The sequence below is a fragment of the Carcharodon carcharias genome (genome assembly GCF_017639515.1).
Source record: "Carcharodon carcharias isolate sCarCar2 chromosome 29 unlocalized genomic scaffold, sCarCar2.pri SUPER_29_unloc_22, whole genome shotgun sequence".
NCBI lineage: Eukaryota > Metazoa > Chordata > Chondrichthyes > Lamniformes > Lamnidae > Carcharodon > Carcharodon carcharias.
The window spans coordinates 61,760-89,403 of NW_024470668.1; the positions used below are offsets into that span (position 1 = coordinate 61,760).

A 27,644-nucleotide genomic window follows, 5' to 3' on the forward strand; every position below is an offset into this window, starting at 1 on the left:
TTGATTTTCTCAAGTGATTAAAATGCTCAGCCTGTTCTGTGGATATTTATAGATTAAAATTCTTATTTTGCAGCCAAATTTTTGGCTCAATGACATTACTTCATGTTGTCACATTTTCTCCATCATATGAATTCCTGTGCCCATCTTTATAATAGAAATTTCCAATGTAAACATGTCACATTGTAGTTTCACACTCCTGCCAGTGGTGGTGCCATTCCAAAGCTGTCTTGCTGCACAGACACAGCGAGAAATATTCTCGACGTGTACATGATGTTGTTGTTACACAGACATCAGGCGGAACCTTGGGCAGGGCCTAGAATGCACTTAAGACAGTGCAGACCATGCTCAGAACTGACAGTGCAGCGTTTTCTCAATCCTGACCCACCATCTGTGCAGCGCTCCCTCATTACTGTCCCTCTGACAGTGCTGCACTACCTCATTGTTGACCCTTTTCAAGTGCAGCACCCCGTCAGCATTGACCTTCTGACAGTGCAGCACTCCCTCATGGCTGACAATCTGACAGTGCAGCACTCCCTCAGTACTCACCCACCCACAGTGCAGCATTGCCTCAGTACTGATCCTCTGACACTGTATCCCTCCCTCACTACTGAACCTCCGACAGTTCAGCACTCCCTCGGTACACACCTTCTGACAGTGCAGCACTCCCACGGTGCTGACAAACTGACAGTGCAGCATTCCCTCATAACTGACCCTCTGACACTGTATCCCTCCCTCACTACTGACCTTCCGACAGTTCAGCACTCCCTCAGTACTCACCCTCCCACAGTGCAGCACTCCCTCAGTACTCACCCTCCCACAGTGCAGCACTCCCTCAGTATTCACCCTCCCACAGTGCAGCACTCCCTCAGTACTCACCCTCCCACAGTGCAGCACTCCCTCAGTACTCACCTTCCCACAGTGCAGCACTCCCTCAGTACTCACCCTCCCACAGTGCAGCACTCCCTCAGTACTCACCCTCCCACAGTGCTGTGCGAGTTGTTTCAATCAAGACTGGTGCCCAAAGAGGGGGGTTTCATTGCGAAATCTTTGAACTCGGTGAAAATTATTTTTAGGCTGATGGGAACAAGACTTAGTTCCTCACATCATTTCTTTTGCAATAACACACAGTACAAGAATCTCTGTTTAAATAAATTCCAGTTAAACTTTGCCATGAAAGGATATCTCCTCACACTCCGCTCTACCTCATTACTAACCCTCCCACAGTCCAGCACACCCTCAATACTGACCCTCCAACTGTGCAGAACTCACTCAGTACAGACCCGCCGACAGTGCAGCACTCCCACATTACTGACCCTCTGATAGTGCAGCACTCCCTCATTACTGACCCTCTGATAGTGCAGCACTCCCTCAGTACTGACCCCCTGACAGTGCAGCACTCCCTCAGTACTCACCCTCCCACAGTGCTGTGCGAGTTGTTTCAATCAAGACTGGTGCCCAAAGAGGGAGGATTCAATGCTAAATCACTGAAATCGTTGAAAATTATTTTTAGGCTTACGGGAACAAGACTTAGTTCCTCAAATCCTTTCTTTTGCAATAACACACAGTACAAGAATTCTGTTTAAATAAATTCCAGTTAAACTTTGCCATGAAAGGATATCTCCTCACACTCCGCTCTACCTCAGTACTAACCCTCCCACAGTCCAGGCACCCCCTCAATACTGACCCTCCGACTGTGCGAACTCACTCAGTACAGACACGCCGACTGTTCAGCTCTCCCACATTACTGACCCTCTGATAATGCAGCACTCCCTCATTACTGACCCTCTGATAGTGCAGCACTCCCTCATTACTGACCCTCTGACAGTGCAGCACTCCCACATTACTGACCCTCTGACAGTGCAGCACTCCCTCACTACTGACCCTCCGACATTGCAGCACTCCCTCATTACTGACCCTCTGACAGTGCAGCACTCCCTCAGTACTGACCCTCTGACAGTGCAGCACTCCCTCAGTACTGACCCTCTGACAGTGCAGCACTCCCACATTACTGACCCTCTGACAGTGCAGCACTCCCTCATTACTGACCCACTGATAGTGCAGCACTCCCTCATTACTGACCCTCTGACAGTGCAGCACTCCCTCAGTACTCACCCTCCCACAGTGCTGTGGGAGTTGTTTCAATCAAGACTGGTGCCCAAAGAGGGAGGTTTCAATGCTAAATCACTGAAATCGTTGAAAATTATTTTTAGGCTTACGGGAACAAGACTTAGTTCCTCAAATCATTTCTTTTGCAATAACACACAGTACAAGAATTCTGTTTAAATAAATGCCAGTTAAACTTTGCCATGAAAGGATATCTCCTCACACTCCGCTCTACCTCAGTTCTAACACTCCCACAGTCCGGCACACCCTCAATACTGATCCTCCGACTGTGAGGAATTCACTCAGTACAGACCCGCCGACTGTTCAGCACTCCCTCATTACTGACCCTCTGACAGTGCAGCACTCCCTCAGTACTGTCCCTCTGATAGTGCAGCTCTCCCTCCGTAATGATAACAGGGATCGTTGAAATGTATCAAACGGCCAGAGACCTGTATTGGGAACTCTATCGCCTGAGTTTCAGCCTCCGAGGTGAGGGGGAGGAGTCTAATCCCACGGAGCCAATGGAGAAGCTTCATGTCTACAGCTGCCCAAATATGAGCTGACAGATCATCACATGGTAAACGTTTTGCTGAAATCACAAAACATTCTCAATCTTCTCACTGATTACCCACTTCCTCATTTTGTCTCACAGTGACACATCAACCCTTTCTAATTAAATACACAGAGGGAGCAGCACAGGAAGAGGTCATTCAGCCCAAGCAGAGCGTGTGGGCAGTTCCTCCCCAGGCGAGCAGTCGGACAGGTCCTGGGTAAGTAACGGAACGATTGGAATTCACTTCCACAACCAACACCGTCCTTTGTTGATGTTGTGACTTTATAAAGACAGATTCCAATGATTGATGCCTTTGAAAGATTTCTACTGATTATTGAGATCTGGGTGTGGGACTCAAGTCTGTTGTACAGAACATCTTTCAAGCTCAAGGGATGAGGGAAGTGCAGAGACATGAGCTTTGGGACGTCTTGAGGTGGTGAAAGGTGCTATAGAAATGCAAATCCTTCAATGTTTTTCTTTCTTAAAGCCTTGTAACTCTCTGCAGAGCACCTATCATCCCACAGAGAATTAAATTAGTCTGTCAAGACATTGTCCAAAAGCAGTTCTGATCTCTTGAGAGCTGTCGGACAAGAGGTGAGGTCTCATTAACTCCTTTCTCTTTCAGAGTTTGAGAGTCAGAAGCTAATGAAATATCTGGGAGTGGACAATGATCGGGAAATCTTACGTCCTCCTGTCACTTCTCCAAGGTAATAACATCGTCAGCTCGGACAGATTTATGGTGAATATTCTTTGTAAAAGATCATTCTTATTGAGCTGTGATTGGGAACCGATTCAGCAGTGAGCCAGAGTACAAACTCACACCAAGTCCCATTCACCCATTATCCCTGTGCTCACTGATATACACTGATTCCCTGTCTGACAGCAGAATTGGAGGAGTGCAGAGATCTCAGAGGGTTTTAGGGTTGGAGGAGGTGACAGGGATCGGGAGTGTAGAGTGGGGATGGTGGGGTAAGAAATCAATGATGAGAATTTGAAATTTGAGTCATTGCTGGACTGGGAGCCAGTGTAGGTCAGCCAGTGACAGGGGATCGATCGGCTGAATAGAGAATCAGGGATAAAAACTGGGGAATGAGGTCTATCCTGATGCTAGGACTCGGATAACATTGCCCTGAAATTTTGTGTCTTTTGCTGATCTTAGTCAGACTTCCATGAAGACAACACAGCAGCTCCTAGAATAGACAGGCTGTTCAGTGTCACACTTCTTGTCCATTCTCACCATGCTAGAAACTTCAATAAGGGAGCAAGATAACTGAAAGAGAGAAGAAAGGCAAAGCTGTCCGTGTGTATAACTGTCAAATATTCTGAGTTATCATGATTGTCTCTGATCTGCTGCAGAGTTTAAATTTCACAGAATCTGAGCACTTTGCAGCTCAGAGAGAGACCATTGACTCACTGCCTGAAAGGGCGGTGGAAGCAGATTCAACAGGAACTTTCAGAAGGGGAACTGGATAAATACTTGAAGGGGACATTTTGCAGGGCTGTGGAGGAGAGAGCAGAGGTGAGAGTGGGACTTATTGGACAGATCTTTCAAAGGCACAGCACAGGCTCGATGGGCCAAATGGCTTCCTTCTGTTCCGGATCATTCTACAATCTGATAAATTAAGCTCCACATCAATAACTCTTAAGGCTCCCGCTGCAGGGATGGATCTTTGAGAAGGACAGGGAACAAGAGGTTTCTGGTATCATTTTCATATTTCTTGACAATTACATAAATGTATAGATCTGTTGAATATTTGAGTCTCTAAAGCATAGAGGTAATCTGCTGTTACGCCCAGATCTTGTGGTAGTAACCTTTCTCTGGAGGTTTCTTTAATTGCTCACAGTGATCTGTGGGATTGTCATTCTTTGATGTTGCCCCTTGTTTCAATTGGTATTTCACCCTTGATGCAATTGTGGAGGCTTTTAACTAACATGGCAGGGGATGGGATCCCGAGAGGAGGTTCAGCAAAGTGAGATGCTCAGCCAAAATTAGAAGAGAGAGCAAATGAACCTGGAAGGCAGAGAAATTATTGGCCAGTTAAGGCACAAGATAGCGTGGCAAAGTTGGATTGTATTTATTTTAATGCAAGGAGTCTGACAGACTTGCATTCTCCTGCAGGTGTATGTTCCAGCTACTTTGAAAGTGCCAATTGTTGAAACTTTCTGCGTATTTCAATGTTATGTCATGAACTGAGGTGATGGGGTACATTCTGAGACTGGGACAGACATAAATTCATTGGCTTCCGGCCGGACCTGACAATCCTGGCAGTGGGTGGGGACAGAAAAACCCACCCCTATGGGACATTTTCAGTTTATTTGATGTGCCCAGAAAGATCATTAAGGACAACAATCCACAATTTATTGCCAAGCCACGTCAGGATATGTGTGAGAGGTGGAATATCGATCACCGCTCCTCGTCTCGCCTTGTACATCATCGCCATTTCCTGGTTTGTCAGTCACCACATGTATATGTTCCTGATGGGATAGCGGATGGTCATTCTTATTGCTTGAAGGTTCCCCGTTGTGTAGGGTCTGTTTGGATCAGCGCACGGCTCTTTGTAGCTGCATCAGCCTTTGCTCTAGTGCCCTGCCTCTGTCAATGGCCCTTTCTGCCACAAGCCTTGCAGGATTGGTGGAAAGCTGGGCATTTCCTTGGTGCCTGCAGAAGGCCACACCTTCCACACGTCTCACTAGGTTTGGATGTTCTAGTGAGTGTGTCAACAATTGATGTTGTACTGAGGACCTGTAAGCTTCGTTGACCTGCGAGGATCACTTCGTATATATGTCCATCCTTGAGTAGATTTTCAATGCTATAGGTTTTGGTCTTATCTAGCAGATCTTTCTGGAAGGCTCCCATGGGAGTGGATGCGATCACCAACTCAACAACTCTGTCTGCAGACTCTGTGTTTGAAATCACAGTGCGTACCCTTTTCTCTACATCGGCTGATGAAGTGGTCTATGGATTGTGTAGGCTGATGAAATGACATAACTTCTAGTTGATAAATATAGACTTTAACCTGAATCTGAAGCTGTCTTCCAATGTCATCCATATCTATTGGGAATCCTTTCGCTCTTCTGCTGTTAATCCTGACATGTTCAGCCTGTGTAGACCTTCATTCCCAATCGCGAGGTGAATTTTTATGACTTGCTCGTCTGGTTCAGTCACACCTGAATCAGGAAACCAGAGCTCTGTACGCTGTTTAAACATCCTGAATTCAGATAGTCGGTCAGCTAAATCCCAGTTCAAACTGGAGAATTTAGTGGACATTCTGAGAATATTCCTTTGACCTTCCTTCTCCTACAGGACCTGGGATGAGTGTCGCTTTAGCCCCTTTTGAGCGCTTTTCCGAAGCTTCAGCCACGAAGACGGGTTGTGGCAGGAACACACCACGGAGTAATGGAGTCTTTGTTTTTTATTCAATTTGCTGTTCAGCAATCTCGAAGCCGCCCGTTATAATCACTAACTTCTCTGGCCTGATTTTTATAATGGTTTTTGTGTGTTTGACTCTCCCTCGCTCACTATCGATCCAGCCCACACCCTGGTCACTCGCCTTCCCTGACTGAGCTAACCCGCTGCTGGTCCTGGCGATACACGCTGTCCCACTCACTGACCTACAGGCCGTGTGCTGTAATCTCACCACGAGGGATCCGTCTGCTCCCCAGCTCTTTACTTGAGCTCTTTCCCATCACTGTGTCTTCAAAGGTTTCCTGAGCAGTCAGTACACTGCGATTTCAACCCTCTCTGATGCTGTGTCTCTGTTGTGGTCTGACCAAAGCTTCCAGGGTCATCTCATGTCATGTAGCTCGATCTAAGGCTGTTCACCACGTCATACCTGTACTGAATCTTGCTGCCAGAATGTTTGGCCACCCTTGATCACCATGTCGTGTTTTTATAATGATACAAAGGCACCAGCCACTGATACGGAATTGGGTAAATACATTGTGTGTTCAGTTATTTAGAATAGGGACATGAGAACAGATATACAAGGATAGAAAGCTGGGAGACACCTGCAGCCAAACTGTGTGAGCTGTGTTCTGCTCACAGGCCAAAGTGAAACTTGGACTGGATGGTGTTATCATCCCAGCTGATGTTACTACTGGGCAAGTCAGATCCCAGGGTGGGACTCAGCTTGATAGGTCCTAACGTTTATTTTTTATTTAGGAATGTGGAGTGCGGCTACTGAACAGAGTCACAGGAGTCATCTGATGAACTTCTAACAAAAGAATAAAACATTTATTAAACTAGGAAAGACAAACTATATTACATTTCTCCTTCTCCCAGATCTATACATTTACAGATTCATAAGTAGAACACAAGTTACAATAACTATCTTATAGTCTGATGTTCACACTAAGTACACAGTCCATGTAAACCAATAGACGACCTGTGGTCAGGGACACCACATTCTGAAACCAATTGACAGAACCCACTTGAAACAAATGCTATGGGTCTCTCCTCAACTAACTCCAGACACTTGTTACACTGTGAGCCAACCAGTCTCACTGAACTGAGATATCCATATGAGGGTTTCCAATCTCCACTCTCCAAGAACCTGCTTTGGAATCTTCTCCAACATGACACTTTCACTCAGACACCTTCCACAAGGGGCCACTTTCACTATTTCAAACTCTCCTTCCCATGTTGCTGCCCCCTGGATCGCCACGTGCATTCAGCCTTCCTTCCACGCCCTGTCTCTCCAATGCTCAGCCGTGTCAATGGCACACCAGGATTCACATGGCCGGAGTAATGAGTCACCAACCTGTGGTGTCTCCTAGGATCTTCTGGCTTCTCGCAAGCCTATTTTGCTTTAAGCCTGTGTCCTGCTGCTTTCTTCCTTTATGCTTGAAGCCTTCTTCTGCTCCTCACTCTTAACTTCACTTAACAGGGCCTTTTCCAGATATGATAAGAAGGTCTTCTTGGGCCCTTTCTCCTGTTCCACTCGATAGTTTTGGCTTCTTCTTTACTTTGGGACTGACTATCTGTCCCGCTCCTTTGCTGCTTCTCCTGGCAACTCCTTTCAACAGAACTGAAAGTACTTATCTGTTTTTCTCTGTCTCTGTGGGTCCTTCCCTCTGGATCACTGTTGCTAGGCAACAGCACAGTTTCTTACACCTTGTATTTGTTTTGACTTCCCTTCAACAGTCATAAAACCTCAATGGAATGCTGGCTTCTTTTTAACTCAAGTTCCCCCTTTTCTAAACACCCAAATACAGAAATACAAACTAAACTTGAACTTAAAGATATACCTTATGCCTAACACACACAAATACAAATAGAACTTATTTATGCCAACCGCAGTTCCTAAAAATCACATGACACACTTCCCTCGAGTGATGTCATGCTGCTGTCCCTGAAAGGCATATTACAACAGTGTTATCACTTGGCAGGTGATGTGTGCCAGGCAGACCAAGTCCATGAGAGAAAGATGGTCACACTATCATAATGATTTTGCAATTTGTATTTATTATGAGATGTGTGCACTGAATTCAGAAGCAATAAGTACACCAAGACCTTTAGAGATTTGAAAATTAAATTAAAATACTTGCTCTCAAAATAAATGATTTCAAGCACGTACATAACACTACAATTACCACTATAATAATTCTTAAAATTCCGAATTAACCTGACTCCCAGTTACACTCCCTTTAAGGCAATGGACCAAAAATAGACTTTATATTTAAAACAAACTCAGCAAGTTAACACAATATAAAAGCAATACCCTGCACAGTGGAATTCCAAGTGGCTTTTCCCCAACTTCAGTTCCGTTGGATAGCAGGCTTGTGCACAAATGCTAGAGGTTTCATTACGACTATATCACACACTCGTGTTAGATCTTACATGGCATTCTGACACATAGCCTTTCATTCTCCCTGATAGATATATATTTCTCTCTTTGTAACATGAAAATTCTATTGTTCCATATGTTTTTGAAACTGTATCTTCCTCATAACAAATTCTTTCGTGGTGCCCATATTGCCAGGAGCCTTTGAGAAAAATAAACACATTCCTTAGTCTTGCTTATCTGGCTAGTTGTAAACAAGCTAAGATTCCTTTGAAATCCAACAACCCCTTCATTGATATAAAAATGCAAATTCTCTTCATACCTTCCATGCTAAGCAGCATCCGTGTTTCCTCAATAGCATGTCAAGCACCTAGCTCCTTTGGATAATTTTAAACTGACAATCTAATTAACTCCAAATGTACTTAAATCACATGCAGACCCATCATGCGTACCCCCATAAACCTACTTCACAATATACTATAAAATATTATGAAAATTATTATACTTTCATCACAATAGGAACCACTGCCTTAGACATTGAGGATCTCGGACAGCTAGGCTAATTAGAGATTCATGATGGTGATAATGGGGGTAATTCTGAAGGCTCCTAATCCATTGTCCTACGTTGTAAATCAGCAGTGAACTCACTTCAATTAGTGCGTCTTGTAGACACTGTGTTGGGTGGGAGACTGGCTTCACTAAACAGGATCCTGAGGGCCATGAGCCAATGTAGAATGAACTTGTCCACTCCTGTGTCCAGGATTCTCTTCGATCTGTTGTGAAACCTTGGTGCGTTCATTGTGTGATCTGTAGATTGTCCAGACTGCAGCCACTGTGCCCCAGTGATGGAGGGGGTGGATATCGAGTCTAGTGGATTGACAAAACATTCAGAGTTAAATATTGATATTTCTCTCCCTAGTTGGACTACCACAAGTGTGGAAAGGCGACACTCCACGAGAGGTGACAGCGCAGCAAGGTTCGTGTGTACAGATTCCGTGTCATTACAGCTACCCATCATATTTAGTAGCGAGATCACATGTTGGAATCTGGTATATGAGAAGGATTGGGGAAACATGGAATGAATGGTCTATAGCCTTTCACTCCGAGGATCATAATCGCGAGTCACCACAGTTCCACCATCGGACCCGGCTGTCTGGAGACCTGAAAGATGGTGACTGTTCTCTGATTATAAACAACATCAGATCGGAAGATGAAGGATATTATTTATTCAGAACAGATTTTGACAGCAGGAATAGATACAACAACCGTCCTGAAACCCAGTTTCACGTTTCTGGTAAGTGCTGTGTTATAATTACTCAACAATTCACATCCAACACTTAATGGGAAATAATAGTGTTTGATTTGCTTGTTTCTCGGCCGTGTTAACCAGCGTCACTATTTTTAATGATTTGTCTATTTCTGCTCCCAGATCCATGAGCTTATTGTGTGTGATTGAATCCACATCATAGCTGTAACGTAAACCGAGCTGAGGGGTGATGACACCTCCCCACTGAGTGAAGTGTCTCCTCTCCACTACACCTTCCACCCCTCACACTGTCCGTGTAAACCCCTCTCCCATCTCCAGCCTCTCTTTCCCCTCCAAAGTCCTTGAACGTGTTTCCATCTCCCGAATCCGTTCCCATCTTTCCCGGAACTCCATGTTTGAATCCCTCCAATCAGGTTCCCACCCCAGCCACTGTGCTGAAACAGCTCTTATCAAGGTCACAAATGGCATCCTGTGTGACTGTGACAAAGGTAAACTTTCCCTCCTCCTCCTTCTCGATCTGTCTGCAGCCTTTGACACGCTCGACCACACCATCCTCCTCCAACACCTCTCCACTGTCGTCCAGCTGGGTGGGACTGCTCTCCCCTGGCTCCATTCTTATCCATCTCATCGTAGCCAGAGAATCACTTGCAATGGCTTTGCAGCATCATCTGAACAGTGTTAGTTTTCACCTGTCCACTGAGGATCCCCAGCTCTACCTCACCACCACCTCTCTCGACTCCTCCACTGCTGCTAAATTATCAGGCTGCTTATCCGACATCCAGTACTGGATGGGCAGAAATTCCCTCCAATTAAATATTGGAAAGACTGAAGCCATTGTCTTCATTCCCCACTCCAAACTCTGTTCCCTCACTACCAACTCCATTCCTCTCCCTGGCAGCTCTCTGAGATTGAAGCCAATCTGTTCACAGCTTTGTTGTCCCATTTGATCCTGAGATGAGCTTCCGGCCTCATATCTGCGCCCTCACTAACACCGTCTATTTCCACCTCCGTAACATCGCACGACTTCACCCTGTCTCAGCTCATCTGCTGCTGAAACCCTCATCCACGCCTTCATTACCTCCAGACTCGACTGTTCCAACACACGCTCTACACTCCATAAACTTGAGGCCATCCAAAACTGCTGACCAGGTCCTTACTCACACCAAGTCCCATTCCCTTATCACCCGCTCTGCTCGATGACCGAGACTGGCTCCTGGTCAAGCAAAGTCTCAATGTCCAAATGTTTGAATATTTTTCCTCCCCATTACAGTAAACTTCACCTCTTGCTTCAGCCATGGCAACCCTCCCTATCTCAGGAGCCTCCTCCAGTCCCTACAACCCTCCCTATCTCAGGAGCCTCCTCCAGTCCCTACAACCCGTCCTGTCTCTGCAACCTCCTCCAGACCCGATAGCCCTCCCTATCTCTGTAACCTCCTCCTTCTGCAAAAACTTCCCCATCTCTATAAACTTCTCCAGTCCTTACAAACTTCCCTACCTCTGAAACCTCCACCAGCCTCTTCAACCCACCCTATCTGTGCCGTCCGTCCAGCCCGTACAACTCTCCCCATCCCTGTAAACTCCTCCTACCCCTGGAACCCTCCCTATCTCTATAACCTCCTCCAACCCCTACAGCCCTCCCAATCTCTGTAACCTCCTCCAGACCATACACCCCTCCCTATCTCTGTAACCTCCTCCAGCCCCTTACAACCCGCCCTATTTCTGCAACCTCCTCCAGACCCTACACCCCTCCCTATCTCTGTAGCCTCCTCCAGCACCTACAACACTCCCCTTCTCTGTAACCTCCTCCAGGCCCTACCACACTCCCTATCTCTGTAACCTCCTCCAGCCCCCACAACCCTCCCTATCTCTGTAACCTCCTCCAGCCCCCACAACCCTCCCTATCTCTGTAACCTCCTCCAGCCCCAACACGCGCCCTATCTCTGTAATCTCCACCAGCCCCTACAACACTCCCTTCTCTGTAACCTCCTCCAGGCCCTACCACACTCCCTATCTCTGTAACCTCCTCCAGCCCCCACAACCCTCCCTATCTCTGTAACCTCCTCCAGACCCCACAACCCTCCCTATCTCTGTAACCACCTCCAGCCCGTACACCCCTCCCTATCTCTGTAACCTCCTCCAGCCCCTGCATCGCTCCATCTCCCTGTAACCTCCACCAGCCCCTACAACCCTCCCTATCTCTGTAACCTCCTCCAGTTCCTACAACCCTCCCTATCTCTGTAACCTCCTCCATCCCCTACAACCCTCCCTATCTCTGTAACCTCCTCCAGCCCCTAGAACCCTCCCTATCTCTGTAACCTCCTCCAGCCCCTACAATCCTCTGAGATCTCTGCACTCCTCTAATTCCGGCCTCTTGAGCTACCCCCGATTCCCATCGGTCTGCCATTGGAAGCCTTGCCTTCTGTTGCCTGGGGCCCCGAGCTCTGGGATTTTATCTCTAAACCTCTCCCCACCTCTCCCTCTCTCTCAATCTCTCTCTCTCTCTCACTCTCTCTCTCTCACTCTCACTCGCTCTCTCTCTCTCGCTATCCCTTTTATTCCTCTATTAATATTCTTCATAACACAACAACATAAGAACATTAGAAATAGGAACAGGAGCAGGCCATTCGGCCCCTCGAGCCTGCTCTCACTGATCTGGTTGTGGCCTTAACTCCATTTTCCTGCCTGTCCCCCAAACCCTTGACTCCCTTGTCGATCAAAAACCTGCCTCACTCAGCCTTGAGTCTATTCAATGGCCCAGCCTCCACTGCTCTCTGGGGAAGAGAATTCCACAGGGTAGCACCCCTCTGAGAGAGGAAATTCCTCCTCATCTCAGTCTTAAATGGGAGAGCCCTCATTCCCAAACTGTGCTCCCTGGTTCTAGATTCCCCCACGAGGGGGAAACATCCTCCCAGCATCCACCCTGTCAAGCCCCCTCGGAATCGGATATGTTTCAATAAGGTCACCCCTCATTCTTCTAAACTCCAATGGATACAGGCCCAACCTGCTCAACATTTCCTCACAGGACAAACCCTTTAATCCCAGGAATCAGCCCAGTGAAGCTTCTCTGAACTGCCTGTACACAATGATCCTGTTACAATCTCACTAACACCCTGTGCAGCTGTTGCAAGACTTGCCTCCTTTTATACTCCATCCCTTTGCAATAAAGGCCAACATTCCACTTGCCTTCCTCATTCCGTGGTGTTCCTGAATGCTGACTTTCTGTGATTCATGTACAAGGACACCCAGATCCCTCTGTACTGCATTCTGCAGCCTGTCTCCATTTAAATAATATTCTGTTTTTCTATTCTTCCTGCTAAAATAATTTGTTGCAGTCCTCCTCAGTATTGACCATCCCCCCAATTCAGCCTCATCTGTAAATATCGGGTTCAGTGGATCCACAAACCATCCAGAGTTAGATATTGATATTTCTCTCCCCAGTTGGACTGTCACAAGAGTGGAAAGGTGACATTCCACGAGAGGTGACAGCGCAGGAAGGTTCGTGTGTACAGATTCCATGTCATTACAGTTATCCATCGTGTCTGGAAAACCAACCGCGAGGTGGAGTCTGGTTTAATAAAGAGAAACAGATTCCTTGGGCTCCCATTGCCTTTCACTCCAAGGATCACAATCACGAGTTACCACGGTTCCACCATCGGACCCGGCTGTCTGGAGACCTGAAAGATGGCGACTGTTCCCTGATTATAAGCAACATCAGACGGGAAGATGCAGGACCTTATTTTTTCAGAATAGAATTTGACAATGGTCCGAGCCATAACTATTACCCTGTAACCCAGCTTCACGTTTCTGGTAAGTGCTGTGTTATAATTACTCAACAATTCACATTCAACACTCAATGGGAAATAACAAAATCTGTGACGTTTACATATTAACACAAAACACAGCTTATTATAACACACTGTCTGATTCTCAATAACCTGGTGATAGCTTCCAGTTCAGTCCTAAAGCAACCTCTAATACTCACTTTAATATCAATGATTAAATGTATTGACTGTGTCCATTAATGTTATCAGGTTATCCACTCCTACTGATCTCCCTAATCCTGTTTGACAGTCTTACATATCTACAAAAGAATGATTCACATTTCTATAGCGCCTTTCACCACCTCTGTAGGTCGCAAATGGATTCACAACCAATGAAATAATTCCTGAAACGTAGCCCTTGTTGTTATATGGGAAACACAGCAGCCAATTTTTGCACAGGAAGCTCCCAGAAAAAGCAATGTGATCAATAACCTTATCACCTGCTTTAGATGCCGGTTCAGTGATTGGTTCAAATGGTTTCTCTCCTGCTGGGAACAGGATAGAATTTAAATCTGGCAGATTTCGGTGAAAGTAACAAGCCAGTTTGCCAGGAACTGTGAGCTGCTCCCCCACCCTCACCTGGGATTGTCAATTCAATTGTCTCGAAGTGGAAGTGAATTCATCTGAGAGACAGAAACACCACTAAGTCTGAAAATAGGAAATTCTCTCCTGATCGTTGTAATCTCTCAGTTCTGATATCATCCTTGTAAAAGTGCTTTCTCTTGTGGGACTGTGGTTTCTATTTGAACTGAAGCTTCACGTTATATTTCTCTAAAAGAATGCATTCTCTGTGTGTTAGATTTCACAGATAAACCCACGATATTCCCTGCTGAAATTATTGCAGGAAAGCGTGTGCATGTAAGCTGCACCTTCAACACAACGTGCAATGGAACAGCAGCACCTGTCTTAACCTGGGACACTCCCACTGACGTACCTGGATCAGTCTCAAACACTGTAACTCAGCATGGTGTCACTCTGACCTACACTTCTGTTCTGACCCTGATCCCATCACTCAAACACCACGGACACACACTCAGCTGCAGAGTGAGATATCCATCTGTTTCATCGGAGCGGACCCTCGTACTAACTGTGCAATGTAAGAACGGACACCCTTCATTCTACATTAGCTGTAATAGGATACATTGTGCAGAGCAAAATCCCACAAACTTCACTGGGTTGAAGACAAAACTGGTCCCTTTTTAATGAGTGATATTGAGCAGGGAGAGCTCTTCCTTGTATTGACCATTGGGATTGTTTATCCCAACCTGATAGGGCAGAGGGGGCCAAGGTTGTGACTATCAGTGTGTGGCAGAGAATGAACATGGAGCAGTGGAGGGGTTCATAACCATCACTGTGGAATGTGAGTGTGGAGATACATTTGTTTGTTTGTTGTCACCGTGGTCTCTGTGGAGCCATTGGGATCGTGTTGTTTTTAATCCAGTTTTCTTCAATCCTCGCTCAGTCCACGTTATCCACACATCCAATCTTTCCTCTCCCTTTCTGTTTTTGCTCTCAGTTTCTCCTTCAATGGTTGTCAGGACAAGGCTGTCAGGTCTTCGTTTCCAATCTCCGTACTTGACGACCTTTCTCTCTCTAACTGTCCTGAACAACCCTTTTAATTGCTGAATGTCTCCTCTTGATCTAAGCCACTCATTGGTCTTTCTGTCCATCCAGCTGATTCTGAGCATCTGGCAGCATCTGTGGAGAGAAAGACAGGGTTAGCGTTTGGAGTCTGTATGACTCCTCTTCAGAGCTAAAGGGAAGTAGACATGTGGTGAAATATATCCTGTCTAAGGGGGGGTGTTTGGGACAGGTGGAGCTGGATAGAAAACCAGCGATAGGTGGAGGCAATGGAGAGATTGTGAAAAATGTCATAAACAAAAGGTCAAAGGGTTGTTAACAGTGGTGGTATTGGATAAAGGAGGTGCTAATGGTGACATTAAGCAGAGTGTGATAATGGGCGGACCAGGGTAAGCACTCTGGAAAGAGACAGATGACCCTCGTGGGGGTGTGGAAGGGGGAGGGGACGGTGGAGGGAATAAAGATCGAAAATAGACTAAAATCTGCAGATAAAACAATCAATAAAAATGGAAATGAATTTCAAATAATAGTAATGAAAATAAGTGGAAAACAGTTAACAAATAAAATAATTAAAATGATTATTTAAAAATAGGGTTCAAAAAGCAGTGAAGATCGAGGAGAGAGTTCATGATCAGAAATTGTTGAACTTAATATTCAGTCCGGAAGGCTGTAAAGTGCCTGGTCGGAAGATGAGGTGCTGTTCCTCCAGTTTGTGTTGAGCTTCACTGGAACAATGCAGCAGGCCAAGGACAGACATGTGGGTATGAGAGCAGGGTGGTGTATTGAAATGGCAAGCGACAGGGATGTCTGGGTCATGCTTACGGACAGACTGAAGGTGTTCTGAAAAGTGGTCACCCAGTCTGTGTTTGGTGTCTCCAATGTAGAGGAAACCGCATTGGGAGCAGCGAATGCAGTAGATTAAATTGAAGGAAGTGTGCATGAAGCGCTGCTTCACCTGGAAGGAGTGTTTGGGTCATTGGACAGTGAGGGGGGAGGAAGTAAAGGGGCAGGTGTTGCACCTTCTGCAAATGCATGGGAAGATGTCATCGGAGAGGGTTGAGGTGCTAGGGGTGATGGAGGAGTGGACCAGGGTGTCCTGGAGGGAATGATCCCTGTGGAATGCCAACGGGGTGGGGGTGAAGGGAAGATGTGTTTGATGGTGGTCAGATTTTGTCCGAAGGAGGTGAGAAATGAGGGAGGGAATTCCAGAGGTTAGGGTCCAGGCAGCTGAAGGCACGGCCACCAATGGTGGAGCGATAGGAATCGGGGGAACGTCAAGAGGCTGGAATTGGAGGTGCACAGAGATCTCGGAGGGTTGTAGAGGCTGGAGGAGTTTACAGAGATAAGGAAGTTTGTAGGGGCTGGAGGAGGTTACAGAGATAGAGAGGGTTGAAGGGGCTGGAGGAGGTTACAGAGATAGGGAGGGTTGTAGGGGCTGGATGAGGTTACAGAGATAGGGAGGGTTGAAGGGGCTGGAGGAGGTAACAGAGATAGCGAGGGGGTAAGGAGGGATTTGAAACGATGTTAATTTTAAAATTGTGTCATTGCCGGACCGGGAGCCAGTGTAGCTCAGTGACCAACAGGGAGTGATGTGTGAACGGGACTCGGTGTGAGTTAGGACACGGGGACAGCAGAGTTTGTGATAAGCTGTTGTTTACGGAGAGTGGAAGATGGGAGGTCGGGCAGGAGAGTGTTGGGATAGTCGAATGCAGAGGTAACAAAGGCAGGAATGAGTGTTTCAGTGTTAAGATTCTATCTTACGCTCTAACTTTGCTCTGACGTTGTCTCATTGTTGTCCTTCCCTCCTCAGATAAGCCGGAGATTTCCCAGCAGTCGGAGTGCACTCAGAGGTCAGAGGGGGTCACCTGCGTCTGTGTGGCCAACTCCAACCCACCCGGAGACCTCACCTGGCACCTGCCCAGTGCCAACATCAGTGGTAACCAAACACACGGAGGTTTTGTGTCGTGGCAGGTCAGAGATGGGCATCTGGTGACTGGTTCCCTCACCCTGATGAGACCCCAGGATGAGGGGGGAGTGATGGCATCCTGCTCGGTTCAAAACCCACACGGGGAAGCCATGTTCAAGGTGTATCTGTGGGTCAAAGGTGAGAGACTCGCTCAGGATCGATCTCCACTCAGCTGGATTGATCCCTAAACTCGAGAATTCCCTCCCTCAACTTCTCCACCTCTCTCTCTACCTCCTCTAAGATGCTCTTTACAACTTACCCCTTTGACCAAGCTTTGAATCACCTGACCTCATGTGACAATGGCAACACTTGGTCAAATTGGAGCCAGGCCGTTCAGGGGGTGATGTCAGGAAGCACTTCTTCACACAAAGCGGAGTGGAAATCTGGAACTCTCTCCCCCAGATAAGCTGCTTCATTGGGTGCAAGACAGAAAGCTTTGACAAAATGTCCTTTCTCAGCAATACTCAGGTTCTCCTCCCAAACGACGAAATATTATATCTAAATATTACATAGATTTACATCGAGAAAAATTATATATAAATGTTACATAGATTACATTGATAAATTTTATATATAAATGTTACATGGATTATATTGATAAATATTATATATAAATGTTACATCGATTGCATTGAGAAACAATATATATAAATGTTACATAGATTACATTGATAAATATTATCTATAAATGTTACATAGATTGCATCGAGAAATATTATATCTAAATGTTACATAGATTACATTGATAAAAATTATATATAAATGTTACACAGATTAAATGGATAAATATTATATATAAATGTTACATGGATTAAATCGAGAAACATTATATATAAATATTACAGAGATTAAATGGATAAAAATTATGTATAAATGTTACATAGATTATATTGATAAATATTATAAATTTATGCTATAGGGATCACATTGATGAATATTATATATAAATGTTACATGGATTAAATCGAAATATAAGACTTGCGTTGACAAAATACTTAGGAATTCCCAAAACACTCAATAACCAGTGAAGCAGTTTCAAAGTGAGCTCACTGTCATCATGTAGGAAACGCAACAGCTGATTTGTGCACAGCAAGATCCCACAAACAACAGCGTGAAATTGAGGCGATAATTGATTATTTTAGGGAGGTTAGTTGATACATATATATAGAAATTACATATATAATATGGGTCACTAATTATCTTAAGGGAGGGAAACCTGTCCATTTTAACAGGTCTGGGTGTATATGTGACTCCAGTCTCAAACACCAACATGGTTAACTCTTACCTGCCCTCTGAACTGCTCTCCCAGTTTGGGTCAAACCAGTGGTTCAGGAGGAAGACCCCCCAGCACCATCTCAAGGGGAAACTAGGGATGGACAATAAATGTCAGCATTGCCCGAGAATGAGTATTTAAACATTGAGTGAGTGTATCGCTTCTCGAGATACATCGGAGCATCATTCTAAACCTGTAGTGCAGTAATTAATGGCTGTTTTTACAGGTAGAGACTCCAGTAAATGGACAGTAGGATTGCTCACGGCTGGGATCATGTTGAGTGTTTTCCTGGTTGGAATGTTCATCTTCATCTGTGTGAGAAAGTAAGTGTGAAGATTTAACTTGATTTTAATATAAACATTTGTTTAGGACTAATTGGACAGTTTTTACAAAGGGCCAGCACAGGCACGATGGGCTGAGTGGCTTCCTCCTGAGCTGTGAGATTTAAAATTCTTTCATCGAATGTGACTGTCACTGGTGAGGCCGTTATTAAATTGCCCATCTCTAATTGCCCCTTGAGAAGGTGGTGGTGAGCTGCCTTCTTGACCCGCTGCAGTCCATGTGGTGTAGGTACACCCACAGTGCTGTTAGGGAGGGAGTTCCAGGATTTTGACCCAGCGACAGTGAAGGAACAGTGATATATTTCCAAGTCAGGATGGTGAGTGACTTAGAGGGGAACTTCCAGGTGGTGGTGTTCCCATGTGTCTGCTGCCCTTGTCCTTCTAGATGGTAGAGGTCGTGGGTTTGGAAGGAGCTGTCGAAGGAGCCTTGCTGAGTTGCTGCAGTGCATCTTGTAGATGGTACACACACTGCTGCCACTGTGTGTTTGTGGTGAAGGGAGTGAATGTTTAATGTGGTGGATGGGGTGTCGATCAATCGGGCTGCTTTGTTCTGGATATTGTTAAGCTTCTTGATTCTGTGCTTTGTGCAGAAGTGATTTAAACAGACAGTCCAGTCGTTGGTGTAAGGTTACAGTGGGCTCTGTGTCTGTGCTGCACTGACTCTCTGCTATATGATAACCACAGTGTGATATTGTGTTATTGCAGGAGAAAGACAACGACAGAGGAGAGAGTTTCAGGGACCAGTGACATTGCATTGACCCCCAGTCCACTCTCTGTGAAGCACCAGGTACAGGAACTGTTTACACTCACTCCAAAGCTTCAATCTCAGTGTGTAGACAACACATGTCCCAGATTCCCAGCCCAGTTACCCACTGATTTGTACCTGTGGAGTTATCAATGGTTCAGTATTGTGCTGTCTCTCTGTTATGACACAGCAACTGGTAAAGGCTGTGGTTCAAAATCCCAGAGGGAAACTTTAAACAACTGTCATAACCTATATTTCCCAGTGGAATGTTTGAGATGCAGCTCTAAATTCAGGAATAAGACCACCAGTTCTCGAGATGGTTTTATATCAAACTACATGAGACATTTATTAATTTACACAAGTTAAACATATGCACATCGCTACAAGCTAGTATTATCATAACTTTATAACAAATTCCCAAACTAATCTCCTCTAAGACAACCCAAAGACTTTAAGCAGATTCCAAGCAAAGCATTTTCACCTCACAAATTCCAAATGAGGTTCCTTTCACTTTGGTTCCTTTGCAGACAGGTGTAGGCTTACAGCTGCTTTGATGTTACAAGCCTCTGCTCTGCACACACAAAACTGCTCAAGTTATACCCAGCACTTCTCTTTGAATGTAAATTCTCATTGAATCATCAGGACCTTTGAACTCCACCCTTCAACATATCAATTTTATTAGTAATATAAACATTGATTCGTTTAAGATTTCACTCCCAGACATTGAATGCTCTGTTTAAAAATGCAAATTACCCCTTTACCTCTTTGTTTACATCTCAAAACTACTTGACATCAAAGTACCCAGACTGGCTGGCTTTAATCCAATTAAAACACTCACAGACACACCCACAGACTAAACCCCTGTTTAAAAAGACAATTTCCAATTACATTACATACATTAATAGATTAATAACACCCTATCTCTATCCCTTTCTCTCTTTCTCTTCCCTCTCATCCTCTCTCTGATTACAAGGTTCATGTTAATGAGCCTCACGTCAGACACCTGAGTGCAGAATCCAAGCCGGCACTGGCCAGAGACATTACCGAGGGAGTGCGAGACTGACAGAGGGTCAGTACTGAGGGAGTGCTGCGCTGTCGGGGGTCAGTACTGAGGGAGTGCTGCACTGTCGGGGGTCAGTACTGAGGGAGTCCGAGACTGACAGAGGGTCAGTACTGAGGGAGTGCTGCCCTGCCATAGGTGGTTTCTTTTATATGACATGAGAGAGAGGGTTAAACCCACTGAGACACGACTGACACTAAAGAGGCTGCACAATAATTTAACCCTATCAGTGCCAGTAAGTGATGTGAGGATGTCTTCTGTTTCCATTTCTCTGTAGGGTAAACAGAATGTGCTGATTACTGAGACCTGGGACACAACCAGAGACACAACTAGCGAGGGGGAGACCCCAGTTCCCCGGGGTCTCTCTGAAGGTCCAGTGGGAGGCGATGCTGGATATGGGAACCCCGACAAACCCGACGATCTTCTCTACGCCAATCCCCAAGTCTTCAGGTTGCCCAGTGGTGATGGGACTGTCCACAGGGAAGAGGAGACAGAATACGCACAGATCAGATTCAAGCGAAACTGAGTGTGAAACGGGGAGAGGGGGTGAGCAGGTTTGTGAATGGGGGCAGGGATTGTGATTCCTTGGAACATGAGACAACCCACTGGGGGAGAGGGGGAGAGAGGGAGGAAGGGACTGAATGGGTCTGTGGTTGGTGTGGTTTGGAATGAAATGTTTCCCCAGAGACGACTTGATGCTGAGTCATTGGGGGCAGAGATTCAGTGTCTCTCTCTCTCCCAGTCTGTCTCTCTATCTCTCTCTCCTTCTCTGTCTGTCTCTCTCTCTCTCTCTGTCTCTCTCTCCTTCTTTGTCTCTCTCTCTCTCTGTCTCTCTCCCTCTGCATCTCTGTCTATCTCTCTCCTCCTTTAACATGGTCTTTATTAACTGGCTTTGTTAACTCAGCTTTTTGTCACCTGTCCCTTATATCTCATTATTTGTCTCAGAGATGGATTTATATGTGGTTAACAATCCCCTGAAGAGTTTTGGGACAGTTTGCTACATTAAGTGTGCTATATAAATGCAAGTTGTTGTAGTAACGTTGATCTGCCTCGATTCAGAATGGAACCACTGAGGCTCCTTCGACAGGGCGTGTGTGCAACAGGCTCACAATAAATACATTGCACGGCAACAACTAAGCATGTCCTTTATTGCTGATGCATCCCAGTCCTGCTGTGTGGACACATCACAACCGAGGGACTGCCTGACTGCGTGCAGCCAACATGGCCGAATAGTAATTAGCAGAAATGTGACATCACTGAACTTTGTTAACATTTCAGAATGTGCTTTCTGAATTCTGCAACTTGTTTATTCTGTGATAGATTACAAGAAGCTTTTGCATTTTCTATAATATTACATTTATTGTCACAAGGGATTGAAATGCCCAGACAACTCTGTACAGATATATTTTTATTAAACATCTTACTCTGGGACAACCTTCCTGCTCCAATCTGTTAATTCATGTCATTGCATTTCCCCACCAAATTATGTAAATTCCTGTGTCCACATTTATCATGAAAATTTCCCATGTAAACATGTCACACTGTACTTACACTCTCTTGCCAGTGGTGGTGCTGTAGGCGCACCAAATTCTTTCTCAGAGACTGCAGCACATCTCCCAGTTGTCTTTACAATATTATTAAGATACAGGGAATGGGGACAATCTTCACACTGTGGTTACGATGTTGTTAAGACAGAGAGCTGGTGAAACCTACCCCCCCTCCCGAGGCAGCATCTGTTCTGGCTGTGAGACCCCCACACTTATCCCATGCCCCCTGTTCAGTTCCCCATCCCTGCTCTAACTTAGCGCTTTTACACATGAAGGGCGGGGCCCACAGGAAAGTGTGGAAGGGCTGCCCATCGCAGCTGGAACAAGGAACCTGGCAGGTCTCCCAGGATAGAATGGCAGAGTGGAGGAGGGGGAGCAGTGGGGTCAATATCCACACCCTCCAGGAGGGCAGCATCACTCATCAGGGAAACGCAGGGCCGAATGCCCCTCCACCCGCATTCACCGGAAGCCTTTTGAAGGTTGCCGTGGCCAGATTTGAATCGGCCGCTGGGTCACCATTGGTCCAAGCAGTCACTAAGCACCCACCCCTGCCCGCCCCTTTGCACTCATTCTGCAGCCACATCTTATGCTGGCAGGCCTTAATTAGCCCGCCCGCGTAAAATCGCAGCGCGGAGCTGATCGCGGGCGATAGTCGGATTCCTCACCGCCCCCAGCCCTGTGCAGCCCTGCCGAGGGCAAAAATCTGACCTAAATCCTGGAAGGATCCCAGCAGAAATATAAGGAGGCAGAAATGATAATATGAGAGTAAACTAGCAAGAACCATAAACAATGACAGTGAGATGTTGTACATTAAAATAAGAGAGAAGCTACAGTAATAATGGGACACATAGAAAATCAGACTGGGGAATTAATAATGGGAAACAAGGAAATGACAGAGACTTTCAACAAGAATTTTGTGTCTGTCTTCACAGTAAAAATCTCTAAAACCATCCCAAATAGCAGGAGAAAGTCAAGGTGCTACAAGGAGGGAGGAACATAAAACAATCACTATCACCAGAGAAAAAGTATTTAGAAAACTAATGAGACAAATGCTGACAAGTCCCATGGAGCAGATTGCCTGAATGTGAGGGTCTTAAAGGAAATGGCTGCAGAGACGATGGATGCATTGGTTGTAATCTTCCAGAATTCCTTAGATTATGGGAAGGTCCCAGTGGATTGGATAAACATAAATGAAACATCTCTGTTCAATAAAGGGGGGAGGCAGAAAGCAAGAAACTACAGGTCAGTTAGTCTAATATCTGTCATTGGGAAAATACCAGAATTCATTATTAAGGAGGTAGCAGCAGGACATTTAGAAAACCATAATTCAATCAGACAGAGTCAACATGGGTTTGTGAAAGGGATATCATGTTTGAAAAAATAATTAGATTTCCTCAAGGATGTAACAAGTGGATTGGATAAAGGGGAACCTGTAGATGTGGTGTATTTGGGACTATGACACAACCAATGGTAAAGGCTGAGTTGTTCAAATCCCAGAGGGAAAATTGAAACAACTGTTATAACCCAATTTTGCTGTTTGTAATTTCGAGATGAAGACTTTGAATTCAGTAGGAATAAGACCACCGAGGATTGTGGGTTCAAGAAAAAACACATCTTTTGGCTCCTTCTAACTAGGTGCAAGATTTTACCCCCAGTCTTGAATGGTTTATTCAACAATTGCAAATGAACTGTTCTCCTCACAATTTATCCAATTAAAATTTCAAAACTATTAAACATTAAAGCACAGAGACGAGCTGGCTTTAATCCAATTAAGACACACACAGACACACACCTATACATGGGCCACCACAAGAATTCTATTTTAAATAATAATTTCCAAGCACATTTCACACACAAATATCTCTTCATGACATTGGATTTCCAAAAGGCATTCGATAAGGTGCCACATCAAAGGATACTGCACAGGGTGAAATTGGATGGTGTTGGGGGGGATATATTAATATGGATAGAGGACGGGCTAACTGACAGGAAACAGAGAGCCAGGATAAATGGGTGATTTTCAGCTTGGTAAACTGTAACTAGTGGAGAGCCACAGGGATCAGTGCTGAGGCCTCAACTATTCACAATCTACATTAGTGACTTGGATGAAGGGACTGACTGTACTGTAGGCAGATTTTCTGACTGTGTGGTGAAGATAGGTAGGAAATATATAAGCTGGGCAGGAAAGCTAGTTCTGAGGAGGACACAAAGAGGCTGCAGAGGGAGATAAATAGTTTCAGTGAGTGGATAAAATAATGAGCGGATGGAATATAAGGAGTGAAAATGTCAGGGTGTCCAGCTGATCCTACTTGTTCTGTTCTTATATTCTTATACAGACACAGGGTTTGCTGTCAGTGCACAGCAAAGTGCTGTTCTCTCACTTTGTTCCAACTTCCTCATTTTGACTCACAGTGACACATCAGCCCTTTCTAATTAAGTACACAGAGGGAGCAGCACAGGAAGAGGTCATTCAGCCCAAGCAGAGCGTGTGGGCAGTTCCTCCCCAGGCGAGCAGTCGGACAGGTCCTGGGTAAGTAACGGAATGATTGGAATTCTCTTCCATGACCAACACCGTCCTTTGTTGATGTTGTGACTTTATAAAGACAGATTCCAATGATTGATGCCTTTGAAAGATTTCTACTGATTATTGAGATCTGGGTGTGAGGCTCAAGTCTGTCATACAGAACATCTTTCTAGCTCAAGGGACATGAGCTTGGGGACGTCCTGAGGTGGTGAAAGGTGCTATAGAAATGCAAGACCTTCATTGTTTTCCTTTCTGAAAGCCTTGTAACTCTCTGCAGTGCACCTATCATCCCACAAAGAATCAAATTAGTCTGTGAAGATATTGTCTAAAAGCAGTTCTGATCTCTCGAGAGCATTCGGACAAGAGGTGAAGTCTCATTAACTCCTTTCTCTTTCAGAACTTCACAGTTAGAAGCTGAGGAAATATCTGGGAGTGGACAATGATCGGTAAATCATACTTCCTCCTGTCACTTCTCCAAGGTAATATCATCGTCAGCTCGGACAGACCTTTGGTTAATAGTCTTTGTAAAAGATCATTCTTATTGAGCTCTAATTGGGAACTGATTTAGCAGTGAGCCAGTGTACAAACTCACACCATGTCCCATTCATCCATCACCCCTGTGCTCACTGATATACACTGACTCCCTGTCTGACAGCAGAATTGGAGGAGAGCAGAGGCCTTGGAGGGTTGTAGGGGCTGGAGCAGTTTACAGGGATAGGCAGGTTTGTAGCAGCGAGAACAGATTCTTAAAATTCAGGTGCTGTCGGACGTTGGTCAGTGAGCAATGGGGATTGATGGGTTGAGTAGAGAAGCAGGGATAAAACCTAGGGGGGTGAAGCCTATCCTAATGAGAGGTCTCCGATAGCAATGGCCTGAAATTTGTGTCCTTTGCTGGCTTTATTCAAAATTTCCCATGAAGACAACACAGCAGCTCCTAGAATAGACAGGTTGTTCAGAGTCACACTTCCTGTCCATTCTCACCATGCTAGATACTTCAGTAAGGGAGCAAGATAACTGATAGAGAGACGGAAGGCAAAGCTGTCAGTGTGTAAAGCTGTCAAATATTCTGAGTTATCATGAGTGTCTCTGATCTGCTGCAGAGTTTAAATTTCACAGAATCTGAGCACTTTGCAGCTCAGAGAGAGACCATTGACTCACTGCCTGAAAGGGCCGTGGAAGCAGATTCAACAGGAACTTTCAGAAGAGGAACTGGATAAATAATTGAAGGGAAATTTGCAGGTCTGTGCAAAAGGTGTAGGAGGGGAATTGGGAAAGAGTCAGCACATGCACGATGGGTCAAATGAGCTCCTCCTGTGTTGTATCATTCAACAATCAGAAAATTTAAGACCCTTGTCAGCAAATCTTCAGAATCCTGCTGAATCACAGATGTTTCAGAAGGACAGGTAACAAGAAGTTTCTGGTATCAGCGTTTCATGTGGGGCCCAGTTCAGTTTGAACAAAAAAAATGACAACAGCATCTTTGAAAGTCATGAACCCACCACAGCGCCACCTCCGACACGTGCAGAGCTCAGGCTAGAGGCGCTTTGTTAGTGTGTTTCACAGTGTCTGCTGGAGTAGGGTCAGTGCTGAGCTTGGGGACAAGTCAGTCTACAATGCTGCATCGGAATCAACAATACAACAATATGGGGTTTGGATCAGAAATAATCCCTTTGACAATGAGGATCCAAAGAGATTCCTTATTCCATCGGTTGTCTAATTGGGGTCCATGATTTTCCAAGGGGTCCTTGGCAGAATCAAATTATCGAGCAATAGTGTGTAAAATACTGGAGAGAACGGGAAAGGTGGGATAAATGGAAAACTGTTCACTCTGTTTACACTAATGGGAGTTAGTCTCAGTAATGGAGACCATGAAACTATCATCGATTGTCATACACACCCATCTGGTTCACTAATGGCCTTTAGGGAAGGAAATCTGCTGTCTATATCTGGTCTGGCCTACATGTGACTCCAGACTCATAGCAACGTGGTTCCTCTGAAATGTCCGAGCAAACCATCCAGTTCTCACCATGCTAGAAACTTCAATAAGGGAGTAAGATAACTGAAAGAGAGAAAGAAGCCAAAGCTGCCCATGTGGATAGATGTCAAATATCCTGAGTTATCATGATTGTCTCTACTCTGGTACAGAGTTTATGTCAAGGGACATTAGAGATGGACAGCAAATGCTGGCCTTGGCAGCGACGCCCACATCCCATGAATGAATAAATTTTAAAAATCTTATTACTTGGAAGGTGCAAGTGCAGGTTGTTATGATCCTTGAGCAGACCCTCTCAGCACTGACCCTACTCCAGCAGAGACTGTGAAACACACTAACAAAGCACCTCTAGCCTGAGCTCTGCATGTGTCGGAGGTGCCGCTGTGTTGGGTTCATGACTTTCAAAGATGGTCTTGTTTATTTGTTCAAACTGAACTGGGCCCCACACAAAACGCTGATACCAGAAACCTCTTGTTCCCTGTCCTTCTGAAATATCCATGACTTCAGCAGGATTCTGAAGAGTTGCTGATGGAGGAACAGACACCCAATTTTTTTTTTGGTAAAGTTCAGTCAGGAACCAATAATATTTTGTTTCAAGTAGACGAGGTTTGAGATTTAAGACGCTTGCAAAGAGAATAAAGCTACAAGATTCCATGAATTTTAAACAAAAAAAAAACTTTACTGCACCAGCTCAGATAGATAAAATAATTCACAATATCCACCTTATACCCTAACATTCTGGATTAATATGAGCTCATGTGAATTAACAGGCAAACTGTGGTCTCACAGCCACACTACTCATTAAATTGTAAACACGACCAAGACAGATCCCATGGATTTCACAACAACCCACCCGGACATCAGTGAACACTGTCAGTCAACCAATCTCACTGAAACTCTATTTTTCTCATGAGGGATTACAATCTTCAACATCGAAGATCTTGCCTTGGAATTCTGTCCAAAAGTCGCTTCAACTCGGATGGCCTCAGTGACGTTCCACCTCACAGGGTTTCCATCTCTTCTCCTGAGGCTCCATTGCCCTGGATTCCCGACTATGTACTCAAGCACCACAAGGATTAGATGAAAG

The 27,644-nt window shown here is 45.2% G+C and overlaps 1 protein-coding gene across 1 annotated transcript in view; it reads left to right on the forward strand.

Annotated features, from left to right (window-relative positions):
* The window catches only part of LOC121274063 (hemicentin-2-like), a 70,493-nt gene extending 48,569 nt beyond the window's left edge, over positions 1-21,924 (forward strand). The window contains exon 18 of the mRNA XM_041181201.1: positions 20,771-21,924. Coding sequence (XP_041037135.1) covers positions 20,771-21,019 — 249 coding nt within the window. The 3' untranslated portion in view covers positions 21,020-21,924. The remainder of the gene's footprint in view (positions 1-20,770) is intronic.
* The last annotated feature ends 5,720 nt before the right edge of the window (positions 21,925-27,644 follow it).